The sequence below is a fragment of the Lacerta agilis genome, chromosome 14 (assembly GCF_009819535.1).
Source record: "Lacerta agilis isolate rLacAgi1 chromosome 14, rLacAgi1.pri, whole genome shotgun sequence".
NCBI classification, from domain to species: domain Eukaryota; kingdom Metazoa; phylum Chordata; class Lepidosauria; order Squamata; family Lacertidae; genus Lacerta; species Lacerta agilis.
The window spans coordinates 28,552,663-28,572,441 of NC_046325.1; the positions used below are offsets into that span (position 1 = coordinate 28,552,663).

General features: G+C 46.0%; 1 protein-coding gene across 3 annotated transcripts in view; it reads left to right on the forward strand.

Moving 5' to 3' along the window:
• The window catches only part of JUP (junction plakoglobin), a 58,375-nt gene extending 46,263 nt beyond the window's left edge, over positions 1 to 12,112 (forward strand). For all 3 annotated transcript variants that reach the window (XM_033171101.1, XM_033171102.1, XM_033171103.1), the window contains exons 5-15: positions 18 to 219; positions 534 to 678; positions 1,708 to 1,811; positions 2,452 to 2,790; positions 4,250 to 4,405; positions 4,610 to 4,729; positions 5,983 to 6,133; positions 7,293 to 7,414; positions 9,437 to 9,476; positions 9,663 to 9,832; positions 11,078 to 12,112. In XM_033171101.1, the coding sequence (XP_033026992.1) occupies positions 18 to 219; positions 534 to 678; positions 1,708 to 1,811; positions 2,452 to 2,790; positions 4,250 to 4,405; positions 4,610 to 4,729; positions 5,983 to 6,133; positions 7,293 to 7,414; positions 9,437 to 9,476; positions 9,663 to 9,808 (1,525 nt within the window). In that variant the 3' untranslated portion in view covers positions 9,809 to 9,832; positions 11,078 to 12,112. The remainder of the gene's footprint in view (positions 1 to 17; positions 220 to 533; positions 679 to 1,707; positions 1,812 to 2,451; positions 2,791 to 4,249; positions 4,406 to 4,609; positions 4,730 to 5,982; positions 6,134 to 7,292; positions 7,415 to 9,436; positions 9,477 to 9,662; positions 9,833 to 11,077) is intronic.
• Positions 12,113 to 19,779: the final 7,667 nt, after the last annotated feature.

The window sequence follows — 19,779 nt, forward strand, 5'->3', positions numbered from 1 at the left end:
CACCCCTTGGCGCACAGCTCTCCCGTGGAGTCAGTCCTGTTTTATGCCATCACCACCCTTCACAACCTGCTGCTGTACCAGGAAGGTGCCAAGATGGCCGTGCGCCTGGCGGATGGCCTTCAGAAGATGGTTCCCCTGCTGACCAAGAACAACCCAAAATTTCTTGCCATCACCACGGACTGCCTGCAGCTGCTTGCCTATGGGAACCAGGAAAGCAAGGTAAAGGGGGAGCCGTGCCACTGAATTAGGATGCTTCTCTTACATGGAGCGCACGGCAGGAGAGACTCTGGGATCCAGTAACATACAGCCTGAATTGGAACTCAGAATATAAGCAAGTCTTCCCCACTCGATGTTTGAGTTTGGGTTGCATCAGCTCCTGTCTACTAACAGCAAGGAAAAGGCTACATTTCATGGGCTTGGGGGGGGGATGAAGTGGAGAGAACATGCCCTAAGTTCTGGGGAAACGATTGAAAGGACAGGTGCCATTCTCTGTGCACGCAGGAGATAATTGCTTTGTGTTCTTGCTTCTGTAGCTCATCATCCTGGCCAACGGAGGCCCCCAAGCCCTTGTTCAGATTATGCGCAGCTACTCATATGAGAAACTGCTGTGGACCACCAGCCGCGTCCTCAAGGTCCTTTCCGTCTGCCCCAGCAACAAGCCAGCCATCGTGGAAGCCGGTGAGTGGCTACAGTGGTGGAACGCTTTGTTAGGAGTCTGGGAAAGGCGTGCTTCATCTGGCGTCACACTTTGCTGTCTTCAGCAGCTGACGCCTCAAGAGTGCGCTGTGGAAATTGGTTCTCTTCATTAACTGTGCAAAGTATGTTCCCTAAATTTGCACTTTGCATTTGAGAACGTGCAAAGCGATGCATTGAGTAAAATGAGGAATGCTCAGCTTTCAATACCTTCCCAGGAACGAGTTCAGCATGTGCAAATTGATTAGAGGATACTGTTTCTTTAAAAGCTCAGAGCAACAATGGGTCTTGCAAGCGGGGTTTCCCAGGCACTGATCAGGGCAACACCATCGTTGTTTCATCATTGCTATAGACTGGGCAAATAGCTAGCCTTTCAGTTACAGTAAGACCTGTGCACAGTCATTCTACTAGTAAGCAAAGAACATCACACCACGGTGTAGTGCTGAAAGAGTTAGACTTAGAACTTGAACAAGATCTTTGCCTTTGACATTCTTAAATCCTAAGCCCCTGTGGGCAGCCAGGACCTGACTTCTTGCTTTTGTACGGTGCCTGGTTATTGTAAGGATTTTAACATAATGCAGCATTTGGCAAGTCGCTTCGCTAGCCTTGGTTTCCTTACCTGTATAATAGAAAAAAAGCAGTGATTGGACTTCCTCTTGAGCATAGTCTTGAACACACAACAAAGATTTGTGTCAAGGAAATGTTCTTAGTGTTACTTCATTATATATATCAACCTGCAAAATGCTAATTAGAGCTGTCGGACTCCCTCTCGCAGCCTGTCTTGGCAGTTTGTGCCGTGCATGATAGCATTGCCGCAGCTGTTCTGTGAGCTACACCAGCTTCCTTTCCAGCAGGAAAGACAGGGTTTAAATGCTAGTTATGTAGTGGTGGTTTAACACTGTTTGGACACACACTCGTGCTTGTCCAAGTAACCAAATTAAAAATATATACCTTTACAATTTTATATCTCTTTTCTTCTTCTTCTTCTTCTTCCTCTCCCCCACATCCCAACAGGAGGCATGCAAGCTCTGGGAAAGCACCTGACCAGCTCCAGCCCAAGGCTTGTGCAGAACTGCCTGTGGACTCTGAGGAACCTCTCAGATGTGGCCACAAAGCAGGTGAGCAAGACTGGGCAGGGCCTCTTGCATTCTGCAGCAGTATATTTTCCACAGGCACTTTTAATTTGAACCACCCGTAAGCCCCACCCAGCAATTGTGCCTAATAGTTGCAGAGTCATGACCAGTAATCTGCTTCTGTTGGAGGATCACTTGGAGAAGGGAGTGGAGGAGTGGGGAATAGGGCAAGGCTCCATCCCCAAAGGGCTGCAGAAAAAGCCTTGATGATCTTTCACTCCTCTTTTTTGCTCTTGCATGAATAATAATAATAATAATAATAATAATAATAATAAATTTTTATTTATACCCCGCCCTTCCCCGCCAAACTGGGCTCAGGGCAGCTAAACCGGGCTCAGGGCAGCATTAGCAACTAGGGCATTCCTCTTTGGCCATATTCCTCAAGATGGCATTCCTCTTTGACCATATTTGGCTTAGGGGATTCCAGCAGATGACCCTGGCCTTAGGGTCTAGCTAGCTTCTGATCTGGACAGGTTGTAGCAAAATTTCATGACACTCCTGTTTGAGAAAGGGGAGCTTGAGAGACAAACATGTTAGAATACTTCTCCCCACACTCCTTTCTTCCCTTTAACAAAATTGTCTGGCTCCGTGGTGTCGTCTCATGACTTTTCTATCCCACCCACAGGAGGGTCTTGATGGTGTCCTGAAGATCCTGGTGAATCAGCTGAGTTCGGATGACATCAATGTGCTGACCTGTGCCACTGGCACCCTCTCCAACTTGACCTGCAACAACAGCAAGAACAAGACCCTGGTCACTCAGTCGAATGGAGTGGAAGCCCTGATACACACCATCCTCCGGGCGGGAGACAAAGAGGATATCACTGAGCCGGCTGTCTGTGCTCTGAGACACCTCACCAGCCGGCACCCAGAGGCTGAGATGGCCCAGAATTCCGTGCGGCTGAACTATGGCATCCCCGCCATTGTCAAGCTGCTTAATCAGCCCAATCAGTGGCCGTTGATCAAGGTACAAGTGGAGGGAGGCCATTGGCTGAGCAGTTATGTGTATACGTACATAGCGTACCTTACTTCAACCGTATCGGGCTCAGATTGCTAAAGCAGTGGCTTTTCACATGTTCAGAAAAAACAATCTAGCACAGTCCTAGGAGGCTGTGCCACGTCAGAATGGGCGGTCATGGTTAAATCTTTCTCCATGTCAGAAACTCCCTGACCATCATGGAGAGCTACTGTATTAGCCATTGTAGTAGTTTAGCTTTCTCCTATGCACATCTCTCTCGGCTGTGCCAAGAGGTTTCATCAACACCAGGGAGCGTTTGATCACGTGGGTCTCCAACATTTTTAAAATATCATTTTTTCTTTATTGAAAGATTAAAAAGTACGTAATCGCAAATGCACAGAGTAAGATAAGATGCAATAAAGAAGAAGAAGAAAAAACAGCACCCATGTAGAAAACAAAACAGAGTGTGGGTGGGGGACTTACATACATTACAAGAAATGGTTATTGTAGTTAACCAGAGCATAACCTATTATGGTATTTATATGGTTGATTTTGTCCATGGCAAGTTTACGTTTCTACCCAACCTGTTCATGTGTAGTGAGTTTTTACATATCTTCAATCTAATCGTGGAAGGGAGCTGCATTTTTATTTTTCCAGTTCATCGATACCCAACTTTTTGCCGCAGTAAGGGTGCAGAGAGTCAATTCATATTGCCCCTTCGTTAGATTCCATGTATTGGGTTTATAATTCAAAATCACATGGTCTCCATCTTAAGGTGGTACAGCCCGCCTAATACTACCTTCAGCTAAGCTGCTGGGGGCTCCTTGCCGCACTGTGGAATTTGAATTTGTGTGCTGGGGAATGACGTTGTGGATGTAGGAATGATGGGAGCAATCTGCGTAGATGTCCGACATCTGTATAGCCGGTTGGTATAACGCAGTGGCTAGCTAAGTGCATTTACCTGTGAGCTAGGAAGACTTCGCTTCCAAATTGCAGCTCGGCTGCAAGATAATTGGGCAGCCTTCGACAGAGCAGCCTCCTCTGTAATATGGGAGTGATGAAAAACACCAGCCAACCTTTCATGCTGGTTGTGCAGATTGCTTAGATGACGCAAGTGCTTTAAGGACGTAGTGCCTTTTCCCTTATATAATCTTATAGCAGGCATGGGGTCTGCAGGTGCAGATGGGAGAAGAGAGTCTTCCTCCTGAAAGAAGGTTGAGGGAAGGGGGTTGGTGGGTATGAGAGAGAGGAATTGCTCCGTTGGCTAGCCTAATCCAGTGGTGCTCTTGTGTTTGGTATTAATTTGGAGCAAAGGAGCAGGGACCGCATTGTTCTGCTTTGTTTTCTGACTTCAAATGCCGAGGGTGGGGTAGGGATGGGGAACGCCAGCACCTTGCAGAGCTTCCTGGTTTTGCCCTTGGCCAGCGTCCTCAAGGTGTGCCTCTTTCCTTCTTCTCCATGCTCACAGGCTACCATCGGCCTCATCCGCAACCTGGCTTTGTGCCCAGCCAACCACGCCCCCTTGCAGGAAGCCGCCGTCATCCCGCGCCTGGTTCAGCTGCTGGTGAAGGCTCACCAAGACGCCCAGCGCCACGCAGCCGCTGGCACACAGCAGCCCTACACGGTGAGAGGCCAGGGAGGGTGCTGGCTTGGGCACGGGATCCTAGCCGGCTGAAAGCCCCCTTAATACAGCTGGTCCCTGTTTTCGTTTCATTTTGCACCTCTGGAGCGATAAGTCACCTTCGGTGTAGCAATAACATGTGGGGTTTAAGCCAAGGAGCAGGCAGCTCTGCATATCCAGCCCCTAACAGATTTCTTTCTCGTTCAGGATGGGGTAAAGATGGAGGAGATCGTGGAAGGCTGTACGGGGGCATTGCACATCTTGGCTCGCGACCCCATGAACCGAATGGAGATCTTCCGCCTGAACACCATCCCGCTCTTTGTGCAGGTGGGCGCATCCAAGAGGAGGGGAGGAATGCCATAGGGATGTGTGGGTGGGACTTGGCACCCTTGAGTCAGGTAAACTTGACTTGGAGCAGAAAGAAGCAAATCCCCTTGAAGCTTTCTTGGTGGCTCTTGCCCAAATTGCCCCCCCCCCCAATCTCAGCCTAGTGTTTCCTGCACACACCATTCTAACTTCCTCAAAAGAAAGGCAGGATACTTGGGTGATGTAATCATGAGGTCCTTTGAAAGCATCACCTGTATTCTCTTTTTTAAAAAAAACATTTTTTATTCGGTTTCACATTTAACATTTGCATTCATATATAAATCATGATCATATACAAACAGGATTCTCTGAATTTCTAGAGTTCCCTCCATAGTTACTCTTTTTTTCAACTGCATCGTATAATGTTCTCTATATATTTCCTTAAAACTCAATTGTTACCATAGTTCTTGTTACCTTGCAAGTGTTGTTAAAATCCTGCCAATGTTTTTAATTGTTTATAGTGTTCTTCTAAATAGCTTGTAAAATTTCCCCATTCTTTATTGAACTTGTTGTCTTCTTGGTTTCTGATCTTCCCAGTCATTTCTGCCATTTTGGCGTAGCCCGTCATCTTTGTTAACCATTCTTCTCTGGTAGGGACTTCGTCTTCCTTCCATCTCTGGGCCAGAAGTATCCTCGCAGCCGCTGTTGCGTACATAAACAGTCTTTTCTGCTCCTTCTGGTATTTCTGGACCTAACATTCCTAATAAAAATGCTTCTGGTTTTTTCCACAAAAGTTATTTTAAACATTTTTTCCAACTCATTATAAATCATTTCACAATATGCTTTCGTTATCTTGCCTACATATGGTAGGATGAGCCTTCTTTCTCTGCATTTCCAGCAGGTATTTGTAGCTGTTCTATATATTTTTGTTAATTTAATAGGAGTTAGGTACTGTTGGTACCTAGCCTCACCTGTATTCTCAAGGCCTTGCTCATTTCCCTATCTTGCTTGTGTAGTTTGGCTTGAATCAGGTGTTTTGTTGTTGCTGCTGTTTTGGTGTCCTTGCCATTTAATAACAACAACAATTGAATGTTTGCCATGCACCCACTGCACCTAGGCATTGTACGTAAGGCAGGGTTTCGTATTCCTTTGCTAGCAGGGACACGATACGCAAGGAACGCCGAGGGAGGGCAGGGAGCAAAATGGAATGAAATAGAAAACATTCTCTTGCTTATACTTCCTGCCTTTGTTCGCTTCCCCCCCCCTGACCGCAGCTCCTGTACTCTCCAGTGGAAAACATCCAGCGTGTGGCAGCTGGTGTTCTGTGTGAACTGGCGCAAGATAAGGAAGCAGCTGACGCCATTGACGCAGAGGGGGCCTCAGCACCGCTGATGGAGCTCCTGCACTCCCGGAACGAAGGCACAGGTGATGGGCTGTGTGTGTGGGCACTTCTCCCGCTAAGATACAGAGTTCTGTGTGGTTCCCTTTGCTGTTGCATGCTCCAGCTTCCTCCATTCAACAGTTCAATTAGTTTAATTACCTAGCGTTGAAAATGTGTTACAACAAACATTACAAGAGTGATTAAATGTGTGAGAGTGGCAAATGGTTTGGGGTTTCTGTATAAAAGGCAGCATGGGCTTACTCAAAGAGTTAAGTCATGCCAAGCAGGCAACTGTTTCCTCTCTATGAGAAAGGAAAATGCAGCATTCGACTTTTCCAGTGAATTGGAATCGATTAAAAGGAAGATGAACAAGGACTGTGTTGAATCTCAACCTCATCCGTAGTTTATCACGACACAGACAGGGCCAAACAAATTCCAGCAAGCCTTAGATTGCATGCTTCCCTTTCTCTCGTCCTCCTCCTGAGTTGCTGGGACTAAAAGGTTTGGAAGCTTTCACTTCAGCTTTTGCATAACTGCTTCCTTTGTCCAAACTTGGTATTGTGGTTAGTATTAACTGAAGCAATGATTTCAAGTTGGCTCATTACAAACAAGCTATAGTTAATGCTCACATTGCACTAAACTATGGCTTAGTGTGAAGTCTGAATGCATGCAGCCAATGTTTTTTCTCTGGGAACATGTCCAACTTGGAGAAAAACAACTGATGAAGGTTGTTCCATGGTCTGGTCCAGTCCTATTTTATTCACTATTTTTGCTGGAGATAAAAATTGGAAGAGACTTGTTGGTGACCAGTGATCTTTTTAATGTGACAAAGGATCCAGGAGTTATGCAAGGATTTAGCTGGGTGACCTCATGAACTGAGCAATAGAAATTTGACAGTGAATAGTACAGAGTATGAGGGTGTGTTTTTGATGACAGTCAGCTGGCTGAAAAGACAGATGAAGAAAGGATATTGGTTGCAAAATGCCTGTGAGCTACTGATGTGATGTAGCAGACATTGAAGACAGATCTCGGATTCACTGGGATTTTCTAGCAAGGATAGATGAGGCAAAGGAAAAGGAAGCTGAGAAAATTAAAAAGGAATAAAATCCATCAAGGTGGTATACACAGCCGATGCCAACATAGGTGTTAACAAAATGGGAGATTTGCTAAAGGGCCTCTTGATTTCCCCCCCTTTCCTTCCAGCTACATACGCAGCAGCTGTGCTGTTCCGCATCTCGGAAGACAAGAACCCGGACTATCGGAAACGTGTCTCTGTAGAACTTACCAATTCGCTCTTCAAACACGATCCTGCCGCTTGGGAAGCAGTGAGTGTCTATAATTTTTTGGCAGGGATGGGCTAGTGTGACAACTTGGAGCCATAGCAGACCTTGGCATACCCCCCTTTCCCCAGTCTTCTCACTCGCCTTGAATTTGCTTGCAAAATGTATATTCTTATTTTGGGTATTTGATGAATGACTTCTGGAAAAGCAAGGTGCACAGAGTACCGTGTTTATCCTAAAAGAAGACATAGCCATAAAATAAGCCATAGCAGGATTTCCATGCATTTGCGAAATATAAGCCGTTCCCCGAAAATAAGCCATACCCCGAAAATAAACCATAGTGACGCGGCACCTCCCATTAAAACAGCCTGGAGAGGCGTGGCTATGCAGCGTACCGATGCGACGCGGTTAAAATAAGACATCCCCTGAAAATAAGCCATACTGTGTTTTGTTGAGGGGGAAAAAATATAAGACGGTGTCTTATTTTAGGAGAAACATGGTACTTAAAGTTGATGGTAGTGTTCTAACATTCAATATTGGGACTTTGGGAATAAATAAGCTACCCCCTAGCATTCAAAATTTGAAGATATTTTGGAATCTTGGGCACCTGAATCTCACTTCACACTTGCTCAGCTTGGTCCTAACATAATTGGTCGTAAGGGGTTACTGGGTCATCAAGACAAACCCTTTCCCTGTTGCAAGGACCCTGCTTCAAGCAATGTTATCAGAGAGAGAGAGAAAAAAATGCCCCAACTCTTCATGTTCAGTGGTGTTAACAGCCTTGGACAAAGGTTCAAATTTTAACTTAAGCATTTTGCCTAAGACACTCATCGCCTTATCAGGTGACTCCCACCATAGCAGTGTTGTTCCAGCTGTGTTCTAGGAAAACCTACATTTGTTCCTGCATCACACCTTTGGGACCAAAGAACACATTTCCCAGGAAACTACCTTTCGATCTAGTGAATTCTTTATTTATTTTTAAATGAAGTCCAGCAGTGACTTTGGGAGGGAAGGGTGTTGAGTGCTCTCCACCTGCAGGACAAATGGTGGCCGTGGGAGCAATTTTCATCAGGAAAACAGCATGAGAGTAAAAGGTTTGCCCTCCTCTCCTTTCCCCCCACCAAACTGCCTCACTGTTCCAATCAGTTTGGCACCCGCACTTCATTAGAAACTAAAATGCTAGGCCATGCAGCCATAGTTGCCTGCATAACACGTGAATCGGCCCTCACTTCACATGGGCCAGCGGCAAGACATAAAATACCTGGTCAGCATCCCATGTGACCTTGAATGTACCCAACTTCCTTAAAGTAACCCAGTTGGATGTTTGCTCAACCCATTGTTTGGTGGCCTCCAGTGACCTGTTGTCATCATCCTTTCCCTGAAGCTCTTGTTTCCGTGTTTTGTTACTCACTAAAGTTAACATGTTTTTTTCTGCCCGGCGAACAATCTAAACCTGTTTGGCCAAGTTCAGGACAGTGGTTGGAATAATTTTGGAGAGCTTCACTTGCATAAAGAATTTGAAAATGGCCAAAGTGGCCAAAGGGACTAACAGTGCATTAAAAACAGTCAGAGAGGCCTGCTCATGGTGAACCACTTGCTTAGCAAGTATAGTCTCCAAGCCTCTACCCTGGGACAGAAAAGCCTGCGTCTCTCTATGTTACATCGATCATGCCTGATCATTGGCCAGCCAGCTGGGGCTGATGGGAGTTGGAATCCAACAACCTCTGGAGGGCCACAGGTTCCCCACCTCTGCTGTATCCCATCAACTCTGGTTTTGGGGTGGTCACTTACTCATGGGCTAGGAGTTTGGGCAGACTCGTCAAGCATTTGTGGGTCCTGGGGGTCCGCTCCTGCCCTGATTTCTGGGCACGGGCAATCCAGATGTTCACAGCTCTCTCAGCGGCACAAACTCAGCTAAAGAAAATATATTGGCCCACAAAGCGGTTGTCTTGAGGTTGCCATGGGAAACCTGAGTTTAGAATACCCCAAAACTATCTTTGGGTTAACTTGTGGTCTCAGCAAGGCTTCTGCTACCATGTTGTGTGAACATCCACCTCTTCTCCACAGGCCCAGAGCATGATACCCATTCATGAGCCATACGCAGATGGTAAGTATGAGCTGCCAGCCTTCCTGTCCCTTGTTCCCTATTCCTAGGAGGTGGGGAGGTGGGAGCTGGCTGAGAGCAAATGGAGCTTGGTGAGGCACTGCCCAACTTCCATCAAAAAACCAGCCTTCACTGCCTGTTCCCCTATAACATTTAAGCACATGGGACCTTCTTTTTCCGTTGCAATAGAACTGGATGGAGGTTACCGCAGCATGTACCCCACCGACATCCCCATGGACCCTATGCATATGGACATGGACATGGACGGGGACTATCCCATGGATGCATACAGCGATGGCGTGCGGGGGGCTTACCCGGACCACGTTCTTTCCTAAGGTGCTCTTTGGGCAGGGCTCAAGGTAAGAGCATCTCCAGATTTGCGTTTTGGAACTGGACAGTTTTCTCTGCAAACCTTGGTCAAACATTAGCCACAGTTGTTAGGATTCAGATGTAATACTAAACTGTGGTTAACTGAAATTGGAAGGAACAGCTTTCGAGATCCTGCTGGCTATGCTGGAGGGGAGAAGAAAGGAGGGGAAGCCCAGGCTTGTTTTCAGTCATGGTATCCAAGCATGGCCTTTGTGTGGTGGTCTCTCCCCACCCCCAATTCCTAGACAAAATAAAGCATTGCAGGTTTGCTACAATAAAAATAAAAGCATGGCTGCTTTTGTTGGGTCAGACCAAATGTCCGCCCGTTCCAACTGTTTATCTCCCAGCAGCCTCCATCCAGTTGCCCCTCTAAGACATAGTATAGGGCTCCTGCGGCTTATCCCTAGCTTCTAGTAAGAAGAGAAATAAATACTGCTGTTTCACTTTTGGCTGTTTTGGCTAATGCCCATTGGTAGACATGTTCTTTGCAAATTTGTCCAAAAATTCTCCCATTTCTTTGTGTCGCCTCCAAAGTTGCTTATTTTCAACACCAACTGGTGGAACAGCTATTCCGAAAGAGAGAAATCTTTGCGTCTGAGATCTAAAAATTTGCCAGTGCCTGACTGCCAAATTGTCTTCCTGGCTAAAATGGAGGTCGCTACTCAATTGACAATGGGATGCGGGTGGCGCTGTGGTCTAAACCACAGAGCCTAGGTAGGGCTTGCCGGTCAGAAGGTCGGCGGTTCGAATCCCTGCAATGGGGTGCGCTCCCGTTGTTTGGTCCCAGCTCCTGCCAACCTAGCAGTTCAAAAGCACGTCAAAGTGCAAGTAGATAAATAGGTACCAGTGCAGTGGGAAGGTAAACGGCGTTTCTGTGTACTGCTCTGGTTCGCCAGAAGCGGCTTAGTCATGCTGGCCACATGACCCGGAAGCTGTACGCCGGCTCCCTTGGCCAGTAAAGTGAGATGAGCGCCACAACCCCAGAGTTGTTTGCGACTGGACCTAATGGTCAGGAGTCCCTTTACCTTTACCTTTACTCAATTGACAAGGAACCAAGAGACCTTTTGCTCATCAGACTAAGCTACTGGTCTTGATGGACCAAGCGGTCTGACCCTGATATAAAGCAGCTTCCTATATCACAAACAGATGTCTCACTAGCATTGCTGAGTTCTTTGTATCTTGCAAATCTGACACACCCTTCTCTCTCCCCCCCCCCCTTTTCTCTTGCTCCACAGATGTTTTCTTAACACAGAAGAGGGCAGCCTCAGTGCTCAACTCCGGGGCACTTGGGAGACAGAAGTGCCTGAGAAAGATGACAAACTCTTCCTTTCCCTGCGAGGAGGTTTTATTTTCTAAAACGAAACCATTTCCCCCTCCTGTTGGCCTATGGGAAAGACCCTCCCCCCAGACCCCCCTATCCAGGACTGCTTCTAACAATCTTGTAATAACTTTTTATCGGCAGTCAGCTCCTTTCCCCTCAACTTTAATCAACCTCTCCCATTTATCCCCTCTGCCGCTTCACCAAACTTTCCCTAAATCTGGGAAGCATTCTCAGAACTGCCATTGGGTCCTTATACAAGTATTTTTCAAGCACACACATACACACACACACTCCCCTCACCCCAGCCATTTGTGGTGCAAAACTAACTCTTTGCCATTTGAGATACATATATATATATATTTTCTCCTGTTTGCACTTCTAATGTGTTGTCATCTAGGAAGTGAAGAAAACGATTTTCCCTTTTTCTCTTCTTTTTTTTTTTTTAACTTTCTGGGTTTTATTTTTAAATAAAGAGCAGCCAATGGGTGTGAGAGTTTGCCAAGAAACAAACAGCTTTGCATTTCCCAGCTTCTTCATTTGTTTTTTAGCCCTTGACAAATGTCTCTGTGGGCTTTGGCGCCCCAGCTGAAGAATCTCTTAAGCCCTCCTGCAAAGAGGAATGACTAACCATTTTAAGAAAGCTGTCCTTCTACTGACCATCTCTTGCACATTTTTAACCCTGAGTCGTCCTCCCTTTTCCTCTCTCCTCCCCTCACCTCACCCTTCCTGGTGATTGGCGTGTTTCTCTTCCTCCTCCCCCACCCCCACCCCTCTTCCTCCTTCTAATGCATTTTTAAAAGCAGCTCTCTCAATGTGATGGCTTAAGGCTTCCACTGGAAAAGGGATCGATGTGGCTGCAAATGTACTTCAGAAGATTTTATTATTATTTCTCTAAGGGATTTTTTTGTATAGACCAAAGCTTAAAAAACAAATAAAAACTTAAACCCAACCCTGCAATGCAAATGGGGTTGATTTCTTTGTGTTAACGTTAGCTTCTGAGTGGCAGACTGAAATTCTGAAGAGGGGAAGACGGCTGAGCGGAAGGAAGGAAGAGAGAAAGGACAGCGGAAGAATATGCCCAGATGCAGTTTATAAGTGCTCAGGCCCTTTTCATTGGGGAAATGTAGGGTTCGCCCAACAGCCTAGTGGAAGAGGCGACTTTGAGGAGAGAGAATGAACTAGGATCGTAATAGATATATATATTGGGAAGCTGATCGACTTGCTTGATTAGGCCAGGGTAAACTTATTGGAGAGAGAATGGAAAAAAAGCATTGGCCTCTCTGAGCTTTGTGTGCGAGCTTGCAAATCATTTGAGTTTCTCAAAAATAAATCAACATTGAGGTTTGGTGCATGCTACACATTCTGACTTTAACTGGTTTTAAATGCAGGTTAAATATTTTTTTGGGTGAATTGGCATAACTCCACCAGGTGTGCAAGAGTAAAACTTTCAGAATCAGAAGCAGCTGTTGGAATATGTGATTTTTCTTCTTTCACGCGATCGACTTTAGCGGTAACATTACCTTCCTGAAGGTGGAGTTCCATTTAGCCCAAACCACACGGGGACTTTTTAAATTACTTTTAATTCCATCAGCTGTCCATAAACCTTTGCACCAACCAACCCTGTTAACTACTCTTCCCAAGGAGAGGCTGTCAATTAGAAATGTGTAAAGTTGGTAGGGAGGGGCAAGAGTTTAACAAGGCCAGGGATCAGGGAGGTCTGCCTGTTAATCCTTAAAATAAGCAGGATTTGGTGACTGCAGCAGTGAGAGAAACGCATGCCGTTCACTATACATTTTAGGATTCAGCTCTTGATGCTGGAAATGGGGTTCAAGAGCTTGGCTCTGCTGATGTCCTTGAGATACTGTTGAAGAAACTGTGTGTTTAGGCTTCCCATAAGAATTGTGTCACATATACAAGACAAAAGTTGCTACACCAGTCTGCACCTTGCAGTAGTATGGTTGAACGTTAACCAGTCTCCTGATGCCCTGCCAACCTGTGAAGTCATCTGTTTGATTGTGTAGTTCTGGTCTCTGCACACCATTTCCGGAACGATGCTGGCCGAAGGTCATCTCACTCCCTTAACTGTTCCTGCTCTTAAAAGCAATGGTTATTTTTTTCACTTTTATCCACTCTTCCATGTTGAAACTGGATCTCCCAACCAGTGCAGGTATGGGTAGACTAGATGCTACACTTAAACCATGCACAGTAATTGCCCACTAAAGTTGTCCGAATCCTATGTCACAGAAAGAATTCTACAAAGGATGCAAATGAACAGATGGGTAGGCTTGCTTTGCATAGTTTTATGCCCTGAGATCTTTTGGTGAAGGGTGGTATATGAATCCAATAAATAAAAATAAAATAGTTTATTATGCAGAGGTCTTTGTCCCATAACTTATTCACCCACAGAAGGTCCCACCTCTGTATCCCTGAAATCTGGGTCTGTTTGTATAGCTGCAACTTCTGAAATTCCTTGCATAAATCTCTGGCTCTGCACCTGTCTCCAAGCAGCGAGTGCGAGTGGTGCCATGCTTTCGCCAGCAACTGCATTTTTGGGGTGGGTGGGAGGAGACACATATACATCTGGCAGACACTAAGGATATACATCTTTTGCTCATGCTTTACAAACACCCAGGTAAATGCAAGGGGGGACCACAGGTGTTTCGGGGTGCATTTCTGTTGTTTGTGCTTTTGTGGTGTTTGCTGCCGGAAGCAGCTATTTGTGGCAAACGATTGCATAAAGCGTGGAGCTGCCGTTATCCATGTGAGAAACCACCACTCTCAAGTGACAACTCTGTCTACGTTTAACAAGGTAACATCCACTAATAATAAAAATAAAATTTTATTATTTATACCACACCCATCTGACTGGGTTTCCCCAGCCACTCTGGGCGGCTCTCAACAAAATATTAAAAATACAATAAAGAAGAAGAAGAGGAGGAGGAGGAGGAAGAAGAAGAGTTTGGATTTGATATCCTGCTTTATCACTACCCAAAGGAGTCTCAAAGCGGCTAACATTCTCCTTTCCCTTCCTCCCCCACAACAAACACTCTGTGAGGTGAGTGGGGCTGAGAGACGTCAAAGAAGCGTGACTAGCCCAAGGTCACCCAGCAGCTGCATGTGGAGGACCAGAGACACGAACCCAGTTCCCCAGATTATGAGTCTACCGCTCTTAACCACTACACCACACTGGCTCCAAGCATTAAAAACTTCCCTAAACAGGACTGCCTTCAGGTGTCTTCTGAAAGTCAGACGGTTGCATATTGCCTTGAAATCTGATGGGAGGGCGTTCCACAGGGTGGGCGCCACTACCGAGAAGGCCCCTGCCTGGTTCCCTGTAGCTTCACCTCTTTCAGTGAGGGAACCGCCAGAAGGCCCTCAGAGGTGGACCTCAGTGTCCGGGTTGAAGTGCCTCTGCTGCATTAACCCAGGGGTCAAGGCAGACTAGCATTCTGTCTGCTGAGAAGCTCACAAAGGAGAGCAAGAGAGGCAAATGGAACAAAGTTAGTGTGTGCAAACTTTTTTGTGGTTGGGTATTTTTACCTGCACTTAATTCAGTGACCTGGTTCTTGGGATTAAGCGTGAGGTGCTGGTGCAGAGCCTCCCCCCCCCCAAAAAAAACCATCTTCTCAGCTTCTTATCTTCGCCTTATTCCTCAAGCCTGCTGGAGCAAGTCCCCCCCCCCACTCCATATCCTGTGAACTGCTTAATCCCTGCAGCATGGCAAAAGGATGGAGTTAGGATGAAAGGGAGTTGGGGAGTAAAAGCTCTCTCCATTCATGCCTTGTTTTCCAGCATCAAACGGCTCTCCCTCTGTCCTGCCGGCTTTCTAGCATGAATGGGATTTGATTTTGCAGAGATTGGATAAGGGTGTAACGGAACAGGAGGAGACCAGCAAGACGAGTAACAAAAACGAGAAGGAAAGTAGCCAGGGTTCCTTCTTCAGCTATGAAAAAATTATGCCAGAAGAGGCTATAATCATGAGGCTAAACAAAGTTTTATTTCTTCTATCCCTTATGAACCAGACAAGTAAACACCTTTAAAAAAAAAAAGTAAGATTTCAAGGTCAGATGAAAAAATGACGAAAGTATACCACAATTTTGTTGGCACACAGAAAAATCAATGTCATACAGGAGTGCAGAATTCGGCTTAATACCAACCTCTGCTTTGACATAACAGGAAGCTGCCAACTCTTAGGGCTGCAGAGATGTGTGTGAAATGAAATGTCAGGAGCCAGACAGGTGGCTCAAATGAGATTTCAAAGGGTTGAGGAGGGAAGGGTGCCACGCATTCTTTCTTAATTCCTTTCCAGCGGTAGCAGAACCATCAAATTAATGTGGATGCAGGGGACTTCCGGCTGGCGACGCCATAGCGGGTGGTCGGGGCTGCTTCGGCTGCGAGGCGCCCGATCCATCCCGGGGGTTAGGAGCCCCGCAACCGCAAAGCGGGGCTCCGGTTGGGGTGCGGGAAGAGCGTCCCGCACCCTGGGCTCCCCGGCTGCGCCCACGGAGGCTCCGAACCCTTCCCTTGCCCCCCCTGTAAAGGGGGAGTGGGGGTGAAGGGACAACGGAGCCGGGCTTACGGGGATATGCCCCAACCGGGATGCAAATGCGGCGACAAAGCCCGCGGTGAGCGTCTTAGTTCTACCTTTGAAGAATGGAGCCAAAGGAACCCGGTGGTCGTGAGTAGCTAATTTGACCAGAAATCGAGCTTTTGGAACGATCCGGGGGGAAGGAGAAAGGCAGCCTGCCTTCTTCCCTTCGAGTTAAAGAAGCTAACCAATTTGAGCAACTGCTGCTACAGGACTGTTACAATGTGCTTAAAATCGATACATGAGACTGGCAAACTTTTTTCTTGGGAAGTAAATTAGTGGAAAATATCTCCATTTAAAGTTGCGGTATCTGCGCTCCAGTTTAGGAAAATGGCGATGAACAGAGAGGCAGGAGTAGAAATTTGATACCCACTTCCTCCCCCTCTACCAGTATGCTGGGCTTCGTCCTTGAACTGGCACTGAACTCTGGACTAACGGACAAACAGAGGCTCACTGCTTTGAAGGTGGAACTGCTGTACAGGAAAGTCAAAGTCTTGTGTGGGGGTCTGAAAGAGAACCAATTGCCCACAGAGGAGGCTTTTAAAACTTTTAACACTTTGGAAGAAAGTCTTGCCAAAGAGCTGAGAGGATGTCTGGGAAGATGGAGAGAAATGAGTGAGCTACTTCGGAGAAGAAACTCGCCTTTTGGGGGTGGCAGTCCCAAGGCGACGGTAAGATTTGTTATATCCAGTCCCCGAGGTGTGAGCTCGGGGGCCAGGGACAGAGAATTATGGTTTTTACAAGAAGAAAAGGAATGCTACAAAGAACCGGAGAAGCTGAGAGACGACGAGATGGACATCCTGGAGCTCGTGGCAAGGAGAGTTTTGGACTATGCCTGGATCTGTGGACGCTTGGAGAGGGAAGCCACAGGGAAATTCAGTGTTGATGCCACCAGGAGAAGAATAATAGACAGAGGGGGTGTGGGGTGAAACACTAAGTAAAATTTGAAGTAGCCTGTCATGGAATTTTGAAATCGGAGGGTGAATACTGTCAACAATCTTTCTGTTTTATTTTTTGTTTGAATATGAAAGGAGATATTTTGAGTTACTATGTTATTAGCAGCAGTTTAAAGGATAGAAGAGATAGATATGATATAAATGATTGGTGAAGATTTCAATGGAAGAAGAATTATGATGAGATATTACTACGAGGATGCATTGTTAGTTAAATGTTGAATATATAATTGTGTGTAATTATAAAATTGAATTTGAATTTCAGGAGAAATGGTTATAAAATAGATTAAGGATATGAACTCGAAGGAGAAAGGGCAGGGGAAGTCAATGGTCAAGACATGGAAATAGAAATTTTCTTTTTAAAGAAAAGATGCAACAAGAAAACTTGACACTGTTTGTATTTGGTTTATCAATGTATTCGTTTTGTACTTGTTTAATTGTAGGTGTGGGTGTGGGTATATGTTGTTATAAGAAAAAGGTCAATAAATTCTTATAAAAAAAAAAAAACAAATTAATGTGGATGCAGAATAAATTGCAGAATAAATTAGGTGACGTTTTTAAGAAGTTACCCGCGGTAGGTCGTCAGTGCTGCAACCCAGTTGAAGGTGGGTTAATTCGCCAAGCTGGGTTAAACTGCACACTTAAATAACCTTCCTGCCCTCGATTAATTGGTGGGCTAGCCAACAAGGAAAAACTGGGACTGTGCAAAAGTCCCAGCTCTCCAGTGTTTTACATTTGATTCTTTTTTAAAAACAAACAAACAAACAAGAAATGGTTTTTTCTTCCACCTTGTATCCCAAGCCAGTGGATGATAGCTTCACCTTGAAAGGCAAAGTAAGGGTGATGTGTGCACATTGATGATTGTAAACCAAGACTGGCTTGTCCTCCAGATGTTACTAGACTATTTTCCATTCTCTGTCACCATTGCCTTTGCAAGCTGGGGCTGATGGGAATTGGCAAACATCTGGAGAGCCACAGATGCCTTGTTCCAGCTGTGCATGAGGTTCTGGCTTGAAGTTGACCTCATGAACCGACTGCTGCCGCTGGTGAGAGGAGAAGCCCCATTCCTAGAATGAACTCCATCCTGAGCTGGTCCCACTGCCTGGGAGCCCCACGTCCACTGCCTTGCATTTGGGTGAAGAGTGGCAGAATTTGAAAGTGCTGCTAATAAATATATTTGAACAGTGTTCTGGTAAGCGGGTTTGGAATTAGCAGGGATGTACCTGGAAGCTGTACGCCGGCTCCCTCGGCCAGTAATGCGAGATGAGCGCCGCAACCCGAGAGTCAGACACGACTGGATCTAATGGTGAGGGATCCCTTTACCCTTTTACCTAGACTACCTTGCTAACCTGAATCTGCAATAGCATCCTCTAGCTTCGCGCAGCACTGCAGCTCATGCCGGGTTGCCTCGTTGCCTCGGCTGTTCTGTTCTGTACTGGCCTGTCAGTTAATACATTCTTCTCCTCACCTGGGGAGACAGGATCTGTCAGTTCCTGTTAATCAGGCTACAGCAAGGCAGAGAAGGAGAACTATTCCTGGCAGCACAAGCAGCATGTCATCCTAGTAGAAATAAGGTGCTGTGTGCAGCCTCTGGATGAGAAACATTAAAATGGTACATGAGTGCGGTGCTGGAATTCATGCGCGCAGATAAAACTCCCCGGCTGCTTGTGTTCCGCGGCCGATAAGAAGACTGGAAATTAAACTTGCAGGGAGATCCCCTGGGGATATGAGCTTTCGTTCACAACTTGGGCACGTGCTCCTTCTCCGGGTGGCTGCAGGCGCTGCCACCCACCTGAAGCGAGAATAAGTGTATGCGTTCACATCACCTTGTTCTCTTTCCCTAGGTGAAATGAAGCAGTTTCCACTCTGCCTGCCAAAACATTGTGAATAGTACAAACCTCTTGCCCGCCTTCCTTCCCACAGTCAACTGGCAGGCCTAGTTAAAGCAGAGTTTTAAAAAGCAGAGTTTTGGTGCTTTCACGCAGCACTTGGCATCCTGAGAAGTTTATCTCCAGAATATTTTTTCCCCTCCCTGTAACAAAAACCCTCTGTAGGGTGCTCAAGAGCAGGCAGAAGCAATGCCCAGGACCATAGGTGTGCATAGCACATTTCGTGTGCACCTAGGGATTTCTAAGGTGAACATTTACTGAACGCAAACTCATACTCTGTCATAAATGACATTATTTTTATTCATTCTCACCAGAATCCCTGGTTTTTTTGGGACGTCAGGGTGTATGTGGGCACACCCAGGATATCCTGTGTGGTCACTTATGCCCAGGATGATGAATAAGAATTGAGAATGTCCAGAGAGGAGGGGGGCAGGAAGAGCAATGGTCTAGATTCGAGTTTTATCCTTCTATTGATGGGTCAGGAGAAAGAGAGTGGCTCTCCAAAAGCATGTTTGGGTTAAAGGCAGGTACCAGGCTTGAAAGCAAGATTACAACTGGGCCTTAAAGGTAAAGGGACACCTGACCATTAGGTCCAGTCACAGAAGACTCTGGGGTTGGGGCCTTAGCTACTCTAAATTACATACCTTCCAGCATCTGGGGGATCCAAATTGGAATGCTTGCTTTTTCGGTCCTGAGATCTTGCAGGAATCAGCTGACTCATGCCGGACCAAAAAATGGGATATTCTGGGATTCAATCAGAAGCCGGAATGTCTTCTGTATTATTATTATTATTATTATTATTATTATTATTATTATTATTATTATTATTATTATTTTATTACTTATACCCTGCCCATCTGACTTGGCCTCCCCAGCCACTCTGGGTGGCTTCCAACAGAATATTAAAAACACGATAAAACATAAAAAACTTCCCTAAACAGGGCATGCCGTCAGATGTCTTCTAAAAGTTAGATAGTTGTTTATTTCCTTGACATCTGATGGGAGGGCGTTCCACAGGGAGGGCGCCACTACTGAGAAAGCCCTCTGCCTGGTTCCAGGATGTCCTGCTTAAATCAGGGCGGTTGAGCAATGTCAATTAAAATCAGTCTCACTGCACAGCTATCATTCTCACATAAGCCCTGTTGAAAGTGAGCAGGCGTCCTCCTCAGCAACCTCAGGCAAACTA